The sequence below is a fragment of the Rutilus rutilus genome (genome assembly GCF_951802725.1).
Source record: "Rutilus rutilus genome assembly, chromosome: 14".
NCBI lineage: Eukaryota > Metazoa > Chordata > Actinopteri > Cypriniformes > Leuciscidae > Rutilus > Rutilus rutilus.
In genome coordinates this window covers 31050869-31071726 of record NC_140219.1, presented here as the reverse complement: position 1 = coordinate 31071726, position 20858 = coordinate 31050869, and the positions used below count along the sequence as shown (strand labels likewise).

At 42.2% G+C, this 20858-nt stretch overlaps 1 protein-coding gene across 1 annotated transcript; it reads right to left on the bottom strand.

The window, feature by feature from the left end:
• Positions 1-17027: 17027 nt before the first annotated feature.
• On the bottom strand, positions 17028-19901 carry LOC311304336 (L-threonyl-[L-threonyl-carrier protein] 4-chlorinase). Its single transcript, XM_084431295.1, has 8 exons — positions 19856-19901; positions 19682-19728; positions 19103-19335; positions 18506-18749; positions 18325-18416; positions 18108-18247; positions 17539-17643; positions 17028-17454 (listed from the first exon to the last, which is right to left on the bottom strand). The coding sequence occupies exons 3-8, from the start codon at positions 19230-19232 to the stop codon at positions 17371-17373; spliced, it is 795 nt and encodes a 264-aa protein (XP_084287421.1). The 5' UTR covers positions 19233-19335; positions 19682-19728; positions 19856-19901; the 3' UTR covers positions 17028-17370.
• Positions 19902-20858: the final 957 nt, after the last annotated feature.

Sequence of the window (20858 nt, the reverse complement as noted above, 5' to 3'; positions counted from 1 at the left end):
CTATTTTAGGTATGGGAATGGCTTATTTAAAAAAAAATTGATGCCTAGATTTTGGGCTGTTTTTGATTGGCTATTGGGAAGTTTTGTTACGCAGACCTGGCAACCTCATACTGCACGATACAAGACGTATCATGATACACAGGCTACTCACAATACAGTATGTACACTCACCTAAAAGATTATTAGGAACATTTCTCATTTCAATAAGCAGCACAACCTTTTTCAGATAAATGTTTCTTGAGCAGCATTTTAGCATAAGTTCTGAAGGACCATGTGACACTGAAGACTGGAGTAACAGGGGAAACATACACTCACCTAAAGGATTATTAGGGACACCTGTTCAATTTCTCATGAATGCAATTATCTAATCAACCAATCACATGGCAGTTGCTTCAATGCATTTAGGGGTGTGGTCCTGGTCAAGACAATCTCCTGAACTCCAAACTGAATGTCAGAATGGGAAAGAAAGGTGATTTAAGCAATTTTGAGCGTGGCATGGTTGTTGGTGCCAGACGGGCCGGTCTGAGTATTTCACAATCTGCTCAGTTAATGGGATTTTCACGCACAACCATTTCTAGGGTTTACAAAGAATGGTGTGAAAAGGGAAAAACATCCAGTATGCGGCAGTCCTGTGGGCGAAAATGCCTTGTTGATGCTAGAGGTCAGAGGAGAATGGGCCGACTGATTCAAGCTGATAGAAGAGCAACTTTGACTGAAATAACCACTCGTTACAACCGAGGTATGCAGCAAAGCATTTGTGAAGCCACAACACGCACAACCTTGAGGCGGATGGGCTACAACAGCAGAAGACCCCACCGGGTACCACTCATCTCCACTACAAATAGGAAAAAGAGCCTACAATTTGCACAAGCTCACCAAAATTGGACAGTTGAAGACTGGAAAAATGTTGCCTGGTCTGATGAGTCTCGATTTCTGTTGAGACATTCAGATGGTAGAGTCAGAATTTGGCGTAAACAGAATGAGAACATGGATCCATCATGCCTTGTTACCACTGTGCAGGCTGGTGGTGGTGGTGTAATGGTGTGGGGCATTGTTACCTGAGCATTGTTTCTGACCATGTCCATCCCTTTATGACCACCATGTACCCATCCTCTGATGGCTACTTCTAGCAGGATAATGCACCATGTCACAAAGCTTGAATCATTTCAAATTGGTTTCTCGAACATGACAATGAGTTCACTGTACTAAAATGGCCCCCACAGTCACCAGATCTCAACCCAATAAAGCATGTTTGGGATGTGGTGGAATGGGAGCTTCGTGCCCTGGATGTGCATCCCACAAATCTCCATCAACTGCAAGATGCTATCCTATCAATATGGGCCAACATTTCTAAAGAATGCTTTCAGCACCTTGTTGAATCAGTGCCACGTAGAATTAAGGCAGTTGTGAAGGCGAAAGGGGGTCAAACACAGTATTAGTATGGTGTTCCTAATAATCCTTTAGGTGAGTGTATATCAATAATGGTTATTAAAGAATTCCTTTCATTAAAAAATGTCATCATGTTCCTAGTTTTCCTGTTTATATAAATTTGATTTCATTGACATTAAACAGAATAAATACGTTGCAATTCCTGTGCAAATACATCTACTGATGCTACTGGACACATCTTCAGTGATGTTCCTGGAATCATTGGGTGTTTCGGGTCTTTCAACATCATACACCCTCATCCAGGTGACCCAGCTGTGGCTGATCAGACCCCAGCTTGTGTCCAGTTGGCAAATCTAGCTACCCTGCCCCCATGGATCTCCTCTCTTGAGCCATAGCCATCTTGAGGCTTTCTCTGCCGCTTCAGTGGTATTGCGGGTGGTTCTTCTCCTCCTCACTCCATCAATGCCTAACAGACTGAAGGCTCTGGACAGGGATCGGGCTATAAAGCCCCTGCATCCTACCTCTATTGGGAGACACCTTGCTCTCCATCCGGCTTGTCGACACTCGCTGACCAGTCCCTCGTACTTGGCGAGCTTCCTCTCAAAGGCCTCTTCCAAGCGGTCTTCCCAAGGGACTGTAAGCTCCAACAGAACCACTTATTTGGTGGACTCCGACAAGAGAACAACATCTGGTCTTAAGGTGGTGGTCACAACGTGGTTGGGGAACTTGAGTTGCTGCTCCAAGTCCACCAACAGCTGCCAAGCCCTCGCAGTGGCCAGGATACCTGCAGATGTTTTTGCGGCTGGTTTTGGCAGCTCTCCAGCTCTGACGAAGGCGATGGCTTGCTTGGAGGGGCGGGAGCGCTTGGCCCACTCTACTCCTGTAGCAATGGCTTCAGCCTGTACCTTCCCTCTCCCAGTGCCTTTGATCAGCAACTCAGAATGTGCTCTAGGGTTCCACGCTTGGAGCACAGTGGGCATGCTGGTGACTCCACTTTGCCCCATATGTGAAGGTTTGATGGACTGGGAAGCACATCGTATACCGCCTGGATGAGAAACTTGATCCGCTGTGGCTCTGCCTTCCACGCTCCGCCCATGTCACCTTCCTCTCGATCGCGTTCTCCCATCGTGTCCAGGCACCCTGTTGCCTCATTCCTAACTGTCCTGCAGGTTCTCTCCTCCTCGACCACTGCTCTCACCTCCTCCTGGACTAGGCAGCGCTTATCCTTCCCTTTGGTGGTGTCAATGTGGGTAGTTGAAAAGGATTCCAAACATAATCAATTACATGATAACATCAAATGTTGCACAGAGAAAATCTAATTTTTCCAGTAGACCTAACAACAAAACAGTTGTCACGCTAAACTGTGGCTGTAATTAATTGCATGCCGATCTGAGATAACAGTCTTTAATATAATAATCCAAAAACAGGAATACAAGCATCCAGTGATGCTTTTTAAGATCTCATTACAGTACAGAATCATTGTCAAGTTTCTATATGTACACATTACTCTTTTATTTAGACCTATACAGATATTAGATATACTAATTTCCAGTGTTGCTAATTGTGACAGCAAGTCTCATCATACTCATATCTTATCTTATTTCCTCATGTTGAAAAGTCATATTCTTATCACAGATGATGACTTTATTATACAAATGTTTAAAGTATATTTAGATCACTGTGGGATATGATCCAATACACTGGTAAACTAGTCAACACTTTGCCACTTTCTCTCATTGCCATAATCCATCTCTCTCTCCTTTTCCCTTTTGGACAGTTGTAGGTGTGATGTGATGAATAACTTGAATTTTTTAACTTGAATTTTAGAAAACTGAATTTAAAGTTCCGAATTTCTTCATCTTGTAACCTTGAATCTGTATTTTTTTAAACTGAATATTTGCAGTATACGAATTCAGAACAAAAAAAAATAGCTGTTTGAAAATACATGTCTATAAAATTCAGCCATAAAAACATTTCAATTTGTTAAATTTCAAATGTTCAATATTCGTTTAAAAAAAAATCTAATTCAGAACTATTTAAACTGTTAGATTATTCGTAATGAACAGACAGGAGACAGCGGGCTCTTAACATGGAAGCTTTACTGAAACTCCATTTCCTGCGCATGCCACGCATGCGCACATTACACATCCAAAACATCCTACCAGTACATCTCCCCCTTTTAGCTAAAGAACGTTCCCTGCATAAACATAACATATTATTGCACTATTACTTTCTCAGTCAGTCCATTCCTTCCCCTTTTTTTTTTTTTTGTAGAACAATGTCTCTGTAGGAGAAAAACAAAACACAGGTATTATTACTAATTTTCAACAGAAGAAAGGGAAATAACCTCAGAACGGACAATAACAAGTCAATCTCTAAAGGTTTAATCTTAATGGTGGTCTGATCGCCCTGCCCACTCTGCTTCTAACACAGTCCCTAATCTCTCTTGGCTGTGAAGGAACTGCTCTCAGATGGGAACGGTGTCTTCTCAAACTACCAGACTGGCCTTCTACAATGTAGGAACGTGGAACATCAGCAGGACTCATGACTATGCCTGGGTTTGGCACATTCTTAATCCAGACTGATTGTCCAGACTGTAGAGCAGGTTTTGTATGTGCTCTGTGGCGTTTATTGTACCACTTAGCCTGTTTTACCTTCAACTCTTTGTCTTTTCTTTTGAAGGTGTTGAGGTTTGGCCAGGCTGGTTTCAGTGTGGATGGACTCACTGGGAGAGTAGTTCTGATGTTCCGTCCCATCAGGAGTTGAGCAGGTGAAGCTCCTGATGCTAATGGTGTAGCTCTGTAAGACATAAGTGCTTTGTGAGGGTCCTCACCTTTACGCAGAAGTGTTTTAACAGTTCTCACTGCTCTTTCCGCTTCTCCGTTGCTTTGAGGATAGTGCGGGCTGCTGGTTACATGATGGAAATCATAGTCTTTTGCAAAGTCAGCAAAGTCTGATGCTGCGAACTGAGGGCCATTGTCTGTAACTAGGACCTCTGGGACCCCGTGGCGGGCAAACATCGCTTTGAGCTTCTCCATCACATTTCTTGATGTTGTTGAAGTGAGAGAAGCTACTTCTATGTAGCGTGAAAAGTAGTCTATCAGCAGAACATAATCACCCTTGTTCCAATGGAAAAGATCTGCTGCCACTCTCTGCCATGGTCGTGAAGGTAATGGAGTGGTCAACAGGGGTTCTGGGTAACTGTAGCTGTTTTTGATACATGTTTCACACTGACTTACTTTGTCTTTGATTTGCTTTGTTATACCTGGCCACCATACTGACATTTGCGCTCTTGCCAAGCATTTAGTGATGCCTTGATGTCCCTGGTGCAACCTCTCTAGGACTTCTTTTTGCATACTGCCAGGTATCACTAGTCGTTTTCCCTTCATCAGCAAACCCTCTGCATTGAGCAGGTCATGTCTGTGTTGCCAAAACAATGCTAGGTGTGGTGGAACACTCTTTTTTTCCTCCCAACCTGTACGTACCAGAGAACTTAGCTGTCTGCACACTTCGTCCTCTTCCTGAGCCCTCTTTATTTGAGCAAGCTTGGTAGGTGTTGCTGGCAATTGTTGAATGACATGATCAACACTCACTTTTACCTCTTCCTCTCTTCTTAGGTCTGCTTCTGATGGCTCGTCTTTGAGTGGAGCTCTGGAGAGTGTGTCCGCTGTGATCAGATTTTTTCCAGGAACGTGCATGATCGTGTAGGAGAACCGCAGGAGTCGTAGACGAAATCTTAATATGCGTGGAGGCAGGTCATCTAGCGGTCTCGAGCCAAGTAGACTGACTAGTGGCTTGTGGTCAGTCCTGACCACAAAATCCAGTCCCAGAAGATAGGTTTGAAATCTTTCACAGGCCCACGTGATTGCTAGGGCCTCCTTCTCAATTTGAGCATATCTTTTCTCCGTAGGCGTCATGCTCCTCGAACTGAAAGCAACAGGTCTCCATTCACCTGTAGGCTGCAGCTGAGACAATACTCCTCCTAATCCAAAGAAAGACGCATCAGCTGAAACTCTGGTATGTCGATCTGGACCGTACTGTGCTAATACTGCCGAAGAACTGAGTTCTTGCTTCAATTTTTCAAAAGCTTGTTGTTGTGGACTCCCCCACACCCAGACGTTTTCAGCTTTGAGCAGGTCTCTAATAGGTCCAGTCAACTCTGCAATGTTGGGTGAAAATTTTCCAACGTAATTCACCATGCCAAGGAATCTCTTGACATCAGCCGTATTTTTAGGTTCTGGCATTTCTTTGATAGCTTTTATTTTGTCTGGGTCAGCTCGTATGCCTTCTGCACTGACAATGTGTCCTAGGAACCTAACTTGAGGCACTGCAAATTGACATTTTTCGTTCAGTGTCAACCCTTTCTGTTCCAGACGGTTCAGAACCTTGATAAGTCTTGCATCATGTTCTTTACGTGTAGCACCGAACACCAGGATGTCATCTGCGTGGCACAGTGTGCCCTCCAGGCCCTCCAGCAGTTGTGTCAGCCGTTTCTGAAAGTGTTCAGGTGCTGAGGAAATGCCAAATGGAAGGCGCTTAAATCAGTATTTTCCATAAGGCGTAATGAAGGTAGTGAGCTGGACCGAATCTTTATGCAAAGGAATCTGCCAGAATCCAGCAGTAGCATCCAATTTAGAGAACACTGTTGCCCCTGTCAGTTTAGCCAGTGTTTCATCAACTGCAGGCAGAATATGTCTCTCTCTGCAGACATTGCTATTTAGATGTGTTAATTCAACGCAGATTCGAATCTTGCCATCTGGTTTCGGCACTATCACCATACCTGAACACCACTCCGTGTCACAGTGTCTGGTTTGTGTTCCCTGGGTGTCCACTAGAGGTCCTCTTCCCGCACGGTGTCCTACACTCTGTTACTACATTTCCCATGATCCTGTCTGTCACTGAGTGTTCATTGTGTTCAGCTGTTTCTCGTCACCTCATTTAGCACTTGTGTATATATACCCTGTCAGTTTCAGTGTTTGTCACGGAGTCCTTGTTTAATGTCCTCACACTTCTGTTCCTGTTTGCTGCCTGTTCTTGTTTTATGTTCTTGGATTGACTTATTGGATTCCGCCCTGGCCGCCCGAGGGAAAGTCTTCTGTCACGAATCACACACAAAAGAGAGAGATCCAAGTGCAGTTAATTTATTGGGGTAATCCGTACTCACAATCAGTTCAGGCAAATGGTCAAAATCCAATAAGTCAATCCAAGAACATAAAACAAGAACAGGCAGCAAACAGGAACAGAAGTGTGAGGACATTAAACAAGGACTCCGTGACAAACACTGAAACTGACAGGGTATATATACACAAGTGCTAAATGAGGTGACGAGAAACAGCTGAACACAATGAACACTCAGTGACAGACAGGATCATGGGAAATGTAGTAACAGAGTGTAGGACACCGTGCGGGAAGAGGACCTCTAGTGGACACCCAGGGAACACAAACCAGACACTGTGACATAACCCCCCCTCTACGGAGCGGCTACCAGACGCTCCAAGACAAACAAGAGTCCAGGCGGGAGGTGAAATGGTGGAGGATCAGGGGGCGGGATGGGGGGCCAGGTCCATGGAGGGGAACAGGAATAGGGGGGAACAGCTTAGCCAGCAGCCAGGGTGAAGCAGACAGTCCATCTGGCAGCCAGGGCGGAGACGACAGTTCATCTGGTGGCCAGGGTGGAGACTTTCCCTCGGGCGGCCAGGGCGGAGACTTTCCCTCGGGCGGCCAGGGCGGAGACTCTCCCTCGGGCGGCCAGGGCGGAGACTCTCCCTCGGGCGGCCAGGGCGGAGACTCTCCCTCGGGCGGCCAGGGCGGAGACTCTCCCTCGGGCGGCCACGGCGGTGAAGACCCCTCGGGCGGCCACGGCGGTGAAGACCCCTCGGGCGGCCACGGCGCAGGAACTGGAACAGACACCAAAGGCTCAGGAACTGGAACTGGCACCAACGGCTCAGGCACTGGAACAGACACCAAAGGCTCAGGAACTGGAACTGGCACCAACGGCTCAGGCACTGGAACTGGCACCACCGGAACTGGCACTGGAACTGGCACCACCGACTCGGGCACTGGAACTGGCACCACCGACTCGGGCACTGGAACTGGCACCACCGGCTCGGGCACTGGAACTGGCACCACCGGCTCGGGCACTGGAACTGGCACCACCGGCTCGGGCACTGGAACTGGCACCACCGGCTCGGGCACTGGAACTGGCACCACCGACTCAGGAACAGGAACCACCGGCTCAGGAACAGACACCACCGGCTCAGGAACAGACACCACCGGCTCAGGCTCAGAAACAGACACCACCGGCTCAGGCTCAGGAACAGACACCACCGGCTCAGGCTCAGGAACAGACACCACCGGCTCAGGCTCAGGAACAGACACCACCGGCTCAGGCTCAGGAATAGACACCACCGGCTCAGGCTCAGGAACAGACACAGGCTCGACGGCGGCCATCTTGTCAGGGGACACCTGCTCGGCAGGCGTGATGTGAAAAGGCTCGGCGGCGGCCATCTTGTCCGAAGACAAAGGCTCGGCAGGCGTGACGTGAACAGGCTCGGCGGCGGCCATCTTGTCCGAAGACACAGGCTCGGCAGGCGTGACGTGAACAGGCTCGGCAGCGGCCATCTTGTCCGAAGACACAGGCTCGGCAGGCATGACGTGAACAGGCTCGGCGGCGGCCATCTTGTCCGAAGACACAGGCTCGGCAGGCGTGACGTGAACAGGCTCGGCGGCGGCCATCTTGTCCGAAGACACAGGCTCGGTAGGCGTGACGTGAACAGGCTCGGCGGCGGCGGCCATCTTGTCCGAAGACATAGGCTCATGAACAGTCTCTGGATCGGCAGACGTCCTGTGCTTCCTCCACGCCTGCAGTACCGCCACTGCATAAAAAAGGAAGACCACTCTCTTGGCCGTGGAAGGACTGATGGTGGGCGGCTCCGAGACGATCTCAGGGATGACAGTGGGCTGCTCGGAGGGGACGGCCTCCGGGCCATTGGGGAGGCAGGAAGTCTTCCTCCTCCTCCTCTGCCTCCGGACCACCGGAATCGAGACCACCGAACCCGGGACCACCGGAACTGGGACCACCGGACTCGGGACCACCGGAACTGGGACCACCGGACTCGGGACCACCGGACTCGGGACCACCGGAACTGGGACCACCGGGACAGTCACGGAGGGAGTCTTCCTTCTCCTCCTCCGTTTCGGGACCACCGGAACTGGGACCACTGGAGGCGGGGCTGGAGTATCCCACTGACTCCGATGCTCAAGGTATCTGGTAAAACCCCAAAAGTCCAAGACTTCCAGACCCTTCATTTCCCACCCCGGCAATGGGTCATCAAGACAGGTATTAAAAATTTATTTTAATGCTGCCTCATTGTATCCCATTCCTCTCGAGAGCGTCCAAAATGACTGAGCTATGCAACCCACCGGCAGGCCCTGCTGACGAAAGCTCATCAAATTTTGGACACGCCCCATCCTCTCTTTCTCAGTGGTAGGAGGGAGGATACGGAACCCCATCATGCTGGATCTCTTAGGTGACGGAGTCCTTCTGTCACGAATCACACACAAAAGAGAGAGATCCAAGTGCAGTTAATTTATTGGGGTAATCCGTACTCACAATCAGTTCAGGCAAATGGTCAAAATCCAATAAGTCAATCCAAGAACATAAAACAAGAACAGGCAGCAAACAGGAACAGAAGTGTGAGGACATTAAACAAGGACTCCGTGACAAACACTGAAACTGACAGGGTATATATACACAAGTGCTAAATGAGGTGACGAGAAACAGCTGAACACAATGAACACTCAGTGACAGACAGGATCATGGGAAATGTAGTAACAGAGTGTAGGACACCGTGCGGGAAGAGGACCTCTAGTGGACACCCAGGGAACACAAACCAGACACTGTGACACTCCGTTGCTTCTTCAATGGGTGTTATAACTCCTATTTCTTCCATTCTTTCTAGCTCCTCTTTCACTCTATTCATCATGGGCAAGGGCACTCGACGAGGGGCAGCCAGAGCAAATGGAGTGGTTAACTCTTTGAGTTTGATTTTGTATTCTCCTTCCAAGTCCTGTGAAGACTTTTGGGAACATCTCTTTGTAGTTTGGATCTGCTGTTTGCATTGCATCCACTGTGTGAAGTAAGTCCAGCTCTTTTATGGCTGGTAGTCCAAGGAGAGGGGACACCAGTCTTGGTATCACAAACACTGGGTGTTTTATCACTCTTCCCAGATGACAAAGTGATGCTTTAAACTGCCCTCTCACCTGTATTGACATGTTGCTTGGTCCACACAGCTTTTTGTTCGGAGGGCTGAGAACACCGTGGCTCGTCTTTGAGTACATGCTCTCCGGGATGGCTGTCACTGCTGCTCCTGTGTCCAGTTTGAAAAGAATTTGCTCGCCGTTCACTGCAATTAACTTTTGCCAGACATCAGTCGAATTCTCAGACTTTACGACTCCCAGGAACACAGTCTCTATGCTCTCCGGCTCATCACAATGATATATTTCCTCCAGTCTTTTCTTTGTTTTGCAGACTGCAGCGAAGTGGCCTTTTTTGTTGCACTTCCTGCACTCAGCCTCCCTCGCTGGACAGCTATTCAGTGAGTGTGCTTGTGGCTTTCCACATCTGCCACATCCCTTGCTGGCTTCATTGTGTTTTGTACTGCCTTGTCGTCTTTGCAGTCCTTTATGTGCAAATTTTGGTTTCATTTTGTATTTTAACATGTCCATGTTTACCTCATTTGAGTCACCGCTTGCTTGTCTTAAGATCGTCTGCTGCTTTTTTATTTCTTCACTTTGTCTTATCTTTGTGATGGCTTTAATGAGTGTTAGCTCGGGGTCAAGCTGTAATCTCTCTGACAATCCGTGATCTCGTATGCCAACTACCAGTCTGTCTCGTATCATTTCCTCTTGAAGGACTCCATACTGGCAATTTTCTGCTAGTTTATGAACTGCAGTGATGAACATTTCAGCTGATTCGCCCTGTTCTTGGCACCTCTTGTTGAATTTAGCCCTCTCGTAGATCACGTTGTGTTTACATACGAAGTGTTTCTCGAACGCTTCTTTAACTTTGTCATATTTTTTTCTGTCTTCTTCAGAAAGAGCCAGCGTGCACATGATATCATCAGCTTTATCTCCCATTGTGTAGATAAGCGAATTAACTTGATATTCTTGGCTTCTTTCACTAATTCCCGCTGCTATGCGGAATCTCTCATATCGTCTAATCCAATTTGGCCAGCTGCCAAAATCATTGAAGTCGAAATGTTCAGGCGGGCTTATTGAGAACAAAGTATCCATCTTATATGTTTACCTTGATGCTGTTTTATATTGAATTTTCTTCGTCTCGGAGTTAATCGTCTCGGAGCTCACTCACACTCTGTCCATCTCGCAGCTGCCGCCGTACCGATCGCGTGATCTCGTTTGTTTCCTCGAAACTTCACTTACAAACTCTTGTTTTCGCCGCGCTGGTGCGGATGACTGTCATCTCTTAGAAAGCGAGGTAAATGCCACGCATGCGCACATTACACATCCAAAACATCCTACCAGTACATAAACTACCACCTAAAATTAAATTTTGTTAGATTTCACTTGTAAATAATTCAAATGTACACAATTCAAATTCAAATCATATTGTCATATTCAGCTCCATATACTTCCATGGCCAAACCCTGAAATGTGAAAAGGGTCCATTCTTTAAATCCTCATATACTGACATGAAAAAAAAGAAAAAAAAGGGAAAATAAGTGAATATGTTTTAAATTTGATCAACCTAATCAGACACATTCTAAAGATTTTGGGCTGTCCCAGACGAAAGATGACCAGTCGTGGTGATTTCTGAGGTCGTGACTCCTACATCGTGAGAGGTTTAAAGACAGTCGTTGTCACTGTCTTGTGACCAAAGATAGCCTGCGATAATTATCTGACAGTATCATAAATTAAGCATGATCGTCTCACAGTGCGTGTGACCTACTTCTGACTAGCCCAAAAAAATGCAACATGAAATGGCGTGGTGATCAACACGACTTGTTCGCTAAAACTTAAAACTACTTTCCTCAAACTCCATTTGCAAAATTGTCATGCCAATCTGGCCTCTTTTCCCTAGCCATGACCGCATCCATATTCTCCTCGTTCCTTCTCTTTTTTCAGTGCACATAAAAACCACAGTTGCCGAAGTGTGATTGATCTTGCTCTATTTGTTTACCACTAGCGCATGCTGATGATGTTTTATTCTTCTATACTAACTCGTGTCGTATATAGCCTGCGATTCAATAGGTGTCATCATCATACATACGTACCCAAGTTTATTAGATCCATGTCATACAGTGTGATCTGTAATGTTCTTATAGGACTGTTGAAATCTCAGTCTGTAGCAGGAAGAGGAAATAAGTAAGAGACCCACAATCTGACATTAGAATAGTTTGTACCTTGAAGGTTTTTATTTTTTTTAAATAAGTAATGATTGACTTTTTTTGTGCTTTTCACAGTGATAATGACTAAATCAATAAACAGGGGAGACCGGGGACGGAAGTAACACTTTTTGTTTGAGCATCAGTAACTCAGCTGTTGTTTGTGCTTTATCTCTTAAACTTTGAAACACGATAACCACATTTGTGGCAAAACTCACTTGGACGTTTACTACACAATCACATAATTTGTGAGTTAATGTCAAACACAAAGAGTTCTGTTGTTACAACCTACCTCACTACTGTTGTAACACTAGCTGGGGAGATGTAACAATGAGAGCTAATTTGCTGAAATAAGATCCACGCTATCTAATTTACACAATAACTTTATTGTAAAACAAAGAATAATCAATTTTGAATAAAGTGAATTTAAAGTAACAAAGCAACCTGGCTACTTTAGGTTATGTAAGTTAAATAATTGTATCTATAGCTACATTTCAATGATTGCTGGGCAAATTTTTTTCTTTTTTACTATCTTTCCTGAAAATCAGTGGTAACACTTTATTTTACAGTGTCGTTGTTACATATGTATGTTACATATTAACCGTAAATTATGCATAATTGCATGCAACTAACCCTCAACCAAATCCTAATCCTACCCAAACCCTATAGTAAGTACATGTAGTTGCTTAATATTACTCAGTACTTAAATATGTAATTACACTGTAACAATGACACCTCAAATATAAATAACCGAAGTGAAATGCGATGGGAGTGTATAATAGTGAAGACATTACCACAGCTACTTTCTGACTGCTCCGTGTTACAACACTCAGGAAATATTGCCTGCTTCACATGATCATGAAGCAATAGATCACAATGAAACTGCTGTTTCCAACATTTCTTGCCAATGCAAATCACAATTCCATATGTATAAAGCATTTATAAAGCCTCTCAGAGTAAAAATTGTGTCTGAAGTGTGTCAAAATTCTAAGAATGACAAGTTAAGACTAGGTCTCAGCTCCTAAATTATTTAATAGTGCTGGAGAGGTATCCTAACCTAGGTAGGAGTAACAAGATGACAGCAGAGAGGAGGAGGACATTCTTTCCATCAAATATATAATGCATTTGAGTTGAATGATGACAGGGCGTTGATGAAACGATAACATTTTGATCGTAAAGGTCTTTGTAACTGACCTTGTAAGAAATGTAATAACTTCTCCCACTCTACAAAGCAATGACTAGTAATGACTAGTAATGAAAGTATTAAGGACATTTTAGCAAACATACAGTAGTGGCCAAAAGAGTTTTTTTTTTTTTTTTTTTTTTTTTTAATGACCTTACAAGTTTGCTTAAACCATCAAAATATGAGGAAAATATTTTAAATGTTTTAATTATGTTAATTATGATAATTATTTTAAATATGAAGGAAGAACAACACACTAAACTTAGTGAAGGTATTTAACTGACAAAATTATTTGGCAAAAAAGGCAAACTACAGCTATAGGTAAAAAAAAAAAACTCACAGGAAAGAGAAAACAGACAACAACATACTCGGTTATTAATATTTCTCTGTTTCGATCTTGTTTTTGCATGTGTTCATTTCATTTGGCATGTTTCATTGCATTATCACAAATACAATAATTAACTCTAAGCACAACTACCCAATATGTGTACAAAAACACATTTTGAATACTATTTGAATAAAGGGTGAATCTGTACATTTTCCTTTGCCTCACTTTTGGCCACTACTGTATGGCAGTTCATTGACTTTCCAACTGATCTTCAGACCATGTGGCAAAAGCAAGACACTTTTTATGAGGATTGCAAGCTTCCTCAAGTAGTCCAGTCATTTTTAACCAAAATGGGGGTCAACCTTGAACAAATTGCAACAGAAGCAAACTCAACTGATTTTGTATCCTCAATATGTCCTGAGTAAGGAAAAAAAAAGTCCAGAAGAATCCCATCAGGGGAAAGTTGGTTTCTAAAGGCTGGTTTCTAAAGTACTTCTTCCTGCCTCTATGTATTAATGCTCATGGGTAGCCTAAATGGGTTCCATTCAGACCTTAACATCAAGTATTTTACTGTTATATGTCAACAAGATTCAACAAGACATTTTCACCTGGCTATACCCATAGATCTGTTGTGGTATTTATGCAAATTAGCACATAAGTAATTAGATTGTGCACCGTTTGTCCATGTTAACAAACCATTTCAAAAAACTTGTAATACATTTTTTGTTTGTCTTGATGTAAGTAATCAACTCAGTAAATTTCATGGTGATATCTAAAGGTTAAAAGTTTTACCCAATTCACGTAAAAAAAAGAATGAATTAGGCGTATGACTATAGGATATATTTGGGTCTTTTTCAAAACTTTCCCCTATGGGATTCTTCGGGACTTTTTTTCCCCTTACTCAGGACATATTGAGGATACAAAATCAGTTGAGTTTGCTTCTGTTGCAATTTGATCAACCTTTTTTCATAAAATGACTGGACTAAAGTTGTTGGAGACATTGATGGAACTCATGTTTGCATCATTGCTCCAACTGCAAATGAGGAGAGGATTCCACAGCATCAATACTAATTCATGCTAATTTTGCACAAAGAATTTAAATAAAATAAAATAAATGTAAATATTAAAGTTTCAGTGTCTCAATTAAATGATTGGTGTCATGCTGCTGTGACCTCACTATTGGATCACTATTGGCTGATTCAGTGGTTAAGGGCGGCCATTTTGGGTTGTTCTTACATAGTTCACAACAATTAACACTAGAAGTGCCAGAATTCCATAACTACTAGAACTGCCGCAAGCGGTCATTTTGACCGCTAGATTCCAAACTCTATATCTTTAATGATAAATACCCAATTGAGAGATTAATGCATTTATTGTATTAGGATATCTTTTAAAAACAAAACAACACCAAACTGTACATTTAAACAAGTTTAATTATACATCTATAAATAATAATATCCGTAGATGTCCAAAATGACGGAGCAGCTTGTTTTCATGTTTACTGTTCGAAAGCGCCCGCGCCTTACACACACACACACACACACACACACACACACATTGCAGCATTGCAATCTTGACATCGCAGCCTGTTCATTATAGCCATAATAAAATATAATAATGAAATAGTCAACCTAACATATAAAAAATCCACTGCTCTGTTTATATAGTCAGTAGCCTACAATTCGTACCATTTTGCGCATGTGAAGATTTTTTCCGTCGATATTGGAACGTGAGTGAATAGCCTACAAAGCATAATAAAGAATAGTTTACCATCCATATACATCGCAAATGTTGAAACATTTTGATTCTAATTAGAGAGTTACGTGAGCCCAACGCCGCTTACTTTCACTTTCGCTTGAAAGTAGCCTATTTCATTTTGGCTTGTTTATAGTTATTTTTTCATTCTTGTTCTGTTCTGAATATCATTCCATTTAAATGATTTGTTGTGGAATATGTTTAGTGTATTTTTTTACCACATTTTATTGTTGTGTATATTGGTGTATAATAATACCGCGAAATTCAGTGCGGTCAATCTGACCGTCTATGGCCGAAATAGGTAAATATGTTCATTTGTTTTTTTACCTTATGTGTAATTTATATGAAAAACATTTTAAATGAAAATACAGACACTTTTAGGAAAAGTCAGGTACCAGCAGGATTTTATTTATTTTTTCAACAAAGTTATTGCAGATATAAAATTCAAAACGGTCAAAATGACCGCCATGGCAGTTCTAGTGTTAAGTCCCACTTCAGTCAGCACTTAAGAATCAGTCTTAGACTTTGATGAAAGTTACTTTTAGCTTCTTCATAAAATTCTCCTGCTCGACACATTTTTTAACATTTAAGTCAAAGCTTAAGACTATTCTTAAGAGCATATCTGAGAAGTTTTATGCATACGGGCTTAGGCAGAAATCGTGGGGGGTTGGGGGTCAGGACCCACCCCATCTGAGGGTTGTCCCCCACTAAAAATAGCATTAACAACCATGCTGTGTATTGTAAATAATATATACTTAAATTAAACTTAGATTTATGTTCAGAAACATTTTGAGTCCATTGGGAGAGAGAAACAAGTTCTTCAGTAGTTGTGGAACTCCAGTAAGTCGGCTGTCAAGGATATCTTATTCACTTTAATCATCGGATGTGATTCTTTTCTCTTTAATACAGATGATTCTGTGTCATTAATAAATTAGTCATGACAAAAAAAAAAAAAGATGATGAAATCCGATCTATTTTTCCATGAGTCCGCTATGTCAGCGATTATAATGTTACCTTGTTTGGTAGCTTGTTTAATACAATAGCTTGTTGGATAGTAAGTCACCCACTACAACTAACACAGCGATAAGCCTATGTGTGACCTGATATTAGGCTAATATTGTAGATCTACCGTTGTGTTGGGATTTGCTCAATATGATGTTAAGTGGCAGATCAGTGGGCTTGTCTGTCCCAGACGAAACCCAGAAATACTATGTGGAGGACACAAGATAATTTAATAATTATAATGTCACCACATGGTGAACCTATGAATCTAACTCATATTTAAACATTTTGATGAGCCTTTGTGTAAGTAGTACAATTTTGGCTGTATTATTAGTGTCCCCTTAGTGTTTTTTTGTTTATTGTCCCCCCTACTGTTAGATGAAATGTACGCCCATGCGGGCCCATGTCTCGATGTGTCTATAGAGGTTTCAAGACCAAGACTATAACAAGATCATGACTGCATATTTGTGGTATTGTTGCTGCTCTTTCCTTTCTCTTCTTTATTTTATATATTACTTACTAAACCCAAACCAAGGTTCAACATATTGGATCAACAGCCAAAGCAACACTGCCACTGGACACAGACCATTTGTATATACAGCCTGAACCAACATTATCATGCCAGATTCCACTTTCTATGGGATTAGTATTGGTAAAAACCTTAGACATTACATTGTATGATTTTAATCATATTTTACTGAGCGAGGCATCTGCTAGTCTGATACCACATGTGGAATACTTAAAGGTATAGCGGAGGATCTTTCCGAATTTAAGATAAGACCCGCCCTCTCCACTTTTTGAATAAGTTTGATTGATTCACCATAATGATTGACAATTAGGAGGACCAATAGTATAGGTGATCCACCCGGAAGTAAAAAATCCTCCGCTATACCTTTAAGTTAATGTGTTGTGATTTTTGACAAAGATTTGTTGAATATGTTGCAAATGACTTAAAACATCCAAAGGTAATATTGAACAGTTTATTGAGCATTTCAGATCACATTTCATGTTCAGAATTTGACAATTCAGTTACATGACACATAAGATCATAGTTTAAAATCCCATGACACATGATTTCTGGAAAAGCCTGAAAGATACCCAAAAGTTTGAATAATTGTAGTGCTATAACAAAGTAAATATTGCATAGAAAAATATGTAACTTTATTCTTTGATCGTCAACTATTGTTAATATTATAAATTATAATAAATAAGAGCTATGTTTCATTCGAGGGGACACACACTGTTAGATATGAATTAGTTCCTATAGCCAAAGCACCCATGCCTTAAATAAAGAGTTCAGAATAAACCGGTCACAGTTTGGAGGAGAAATGGTTGTATTTGTCGAAACCGCTGACCAGCACTGTGTCAGGAAAACTCCTGGGCCGCTCAGGGTCCTGTCAGAAAAGCACACATGTTTATGATCTTTACTGCTAAATATCTATGACTACATGATTTTGTGAACTGAGAGAGATTTTTACCTGGATTGGATAAGTACATGTAGGGACATATCGGATGACATAGCCACAGCGCCTCCTATTAGATGTGTTGGGATCGCTGGCATGAACCAGAAGTCCATCATGGACCTGTGTGGGGACAGAATTCAGACAATGAATGCTTGGAAAATGCTGTGTCTGGGCTCTGGTCTCATCTGCTTATATTTAATTTTTTGCTGTTCATTTTGCTGATTGATATTGCGAACTGGTTTTTCTTACCATGTCATTTTCAAAGTATTGTTGTAATTATAAACACACTGGTTTGGAGTGCAAACAGTTTTACCATTTACTCCATTACTGCTATTCTTCTAGTTATTTACTAACAGTGGCTAATGAATCAGAAGGCTCATGTATTTGCAGAAAATAACAGTCTACTACTAATACTCTGGTTTTTACATGTAGTTGCAAATTGTGGTTCTTAAAGTGTCTAAAGTGGGCTATCGAAATAAAGTGTAACCTTGACGGGTAGTGCACCTGCATTCTGACACTGCATATTGTTTTTCCAGATATTAAAGAAATGCCAGGGAAACATATAAATACATATTCACACTCACAGACATCTGACCAGCTTGAAGTGGGCATAAGAGGGCATTCTCTGACTGCACCAGCTCCTCTGGGATCTCCTGATTGACACTCAGCATGTTCCCTGCTCGTTTTGATTGGTGATGGGGCAGAAGACCGGAGTTGTGACTACCTGTTGGATAAATAAGGACAAATTAGACACTTCCCATTCCAAATCAGACATAGAGGCGCATAGAGCAGTGTTTGTACCTGGAATAACTTGCAGTGCTCCATTGTCCTCAAGCGAGTCATCAAGGGCAAGCCACACAGACAGAACGGGACCTCCATCAAAACCCCAGTACCTAAAGACCAAAACATGATGAAACCTGAGCCAATAGAAACCAAAAAAAAAAAACCCCAACACCATTAGATTATGTGGAATGGTGCTTACTTCATGTCCTGGTGCCAGGCCACAAACGGCATTGCTTCGTTCTTATCACTGCTCATTTGGATGACACCATTGCTTTCTGGCTTTCGCACTGGATATTTACAAATGAATCTGGAGTCAAGCAGGATGACGTCGGGCCCCAGAACTGCAGTGACCACCTCAAGAAGCCGAGGGTGCTTGGCGAGCGCCATCACCCAGTCATGATCCTTGTGGATGTTATGAAGGCTGTAAGCAGTGTAATCTACACCTGTAAAAGAATACCTGGGTTATTTCAATTCCAAACCTCGAGTCCAAGCCAACAACAGGAATGCAGCAGATCCACTGAAGTCAAGTCACATTTATTTATACAGCGCTTTATACAATACAGATTGTTTCAAAGCAGCTTTACAGAGATAACAAAGTTTGTTTCTAGAAGAAAATAGCATCACAGTCCAGCTTAAGTAAGTTCAGTGTTGGTTCATTTTTGTTGTAAAAAAGTTATTCATTTAGTTAGTTTATATATATGTCCGCTCTTGAGAAAACAGTGATGTCATCGTCCAGCTCAGTTCATTTCTCATATAATGTTGTCAATGCAGGCAGATCAATAATACCGAACCTCACCATGCTTTCTCTCCAGCTCAGCGAAGGCATCCCGGGCCTGCTGGAGCTCTTCTGGACTCAGGATGGGAAGAGCCGACAGATACCCCTGCTGCTCGTACTGGGCCCGAATCTCAGCCGCGTCTCTGTTCATGTCTGAAACTTCCGCTTGTCTGCTTCGTCTCTAGCTTTCTCAAGAGCTTGGCTTAATCTCAACTGCGCAAACTCCACAGGGAGAGAGAACCTGTTTTTATAACCTGTGGTACAGAGAGAGAAAGATGGAAATTAAACTTTGGGTCCATGCTCAGTCTGGCATTTCCTTTTTTGACTTCTGAAAACCTCCTTGTCTTGGCCTTACACCACCTCATTTATTCACGGCAAATTTATTCAGGGTTATTTACGCAGGGACAGAGAGTCCTATGGTGCCTGGAAGCAATAGTCCATGAGCAATTAAATGGGGAGAACAACTTACTCTTAAGCATATGAGGGTGGAGGTGAGTCACAGTTAGCAGTTAAATGCTGCCATCTATTTAGCCATCTGTCTAGTGCACACATTTTCAGTGCTAAAGTCCACTGAGTTTGGCAACAACAAGAAACACGCACCTGAGTCTGGAAGCTGTTGGTTTCTTTCTGCTGAGTCTTGATGCAAGCTGCAAAGATGGAAATAATAATAAAAATGACCAAAAAGCAAACAAACACACACTCAAACGTATTAAACAATTGAACAAGTACAGAAAATGTAATAACAGCCATGCATGAAATAAAGATCAGCAATACCTGCTGCTTCTCTGCTGTTCAGGCTGTTTCTCCCTGAGGTGTTTGTGCTCTTTACCTTAAAACTGTGAATATTTATAATCATTTGAGAACCAGGCTCCTCCTCCTTTACAACATCATACATACCTGTTCAGATTCCAGGGAAGAAAAGAGAGGATATTTTGAACATACTTTTTTAAAAATATCATAGGGTGTGTAATGTTGCAATTATGTTCTACTGATGATGCTGGGAGTTTCGAAGAGCATTTCCTTTTGTGAGTCATTCTTTGTGTGTATCTGTCATTGGAGATTACTTACTCATCAAAACACAATGGGAAACTGACATCTCTCAGCGTGTGCTGAACGTGAGCTTGTCACCTATTGGTCATCATTGTGGTAAAGTGAAATCATTTATTCAAAAACACTTAGAGGCTATACATCCCATACCCATAGTTATTTACTATATTGTACTATATTGTACTATATATGAAACTATTGACATAGTTTGTATCCATTCAAATCATCCTTACATCCCCCTGACTTTGTCTGAAGGTGAACAAAATAATGACTTATTTCTACTTCTAAAGATTTATAATAAAACAATGTCCATTTTATTACATGTGTGACATTTATAGTATTTTTTTGTTGTGTTTTTTCTCTCTAAAAATTATGTGCAATAATTTTATATATATTATATATAAAAGAATTTGGGGAGTACAATCATCTATATTGTTAATGTGTATTTTATTGAAACAATGTAGTTGAACATTTCAAAGCAATTCTAAGGGACACATTTAATTGGTTATAATCTTAAAAAAAACACAAAACACAAACAATAACAATGCCTGACCTATATAACAGGTGCAAGAGCAGGGATGGGCATTATTGAGAGACAACCACATTTAATTTAAATTAACCATCGGTCATATCCTGTTTTCTTTTTCATTGTAGATTTACTATTCTACACTTTTAACTTTTTAATTTCATCGTTATAATCTATTTCATTTGTTGTTTTTATCCTAGTGTC

Bases quoted from the DNA above. Each gene is read 5' to 3' on its own strand.
- LOC311304336 (XM_084431295.1), bottom strand. From the start codon at position 19,232: ATGAACAGAGACGCGGCTGAGATTCGGGCCCAGTACGAGCAGCAGGGG. The intron at 18,750-19,102 runs GTGAGGTTCGGT...ATTCTTTTACAG, and splicing joins TGAGCTGGAGAGAAAGCATG to GTGTAGATTACACTGCTTAC. The intron at 17,644-18,107 runs GTGAGTGTGAAT...GTCCCCACACAG, and splicing joins TTCAAGCTGGTCAGATGTCT to GTCCATGATGGACTTCTGGT.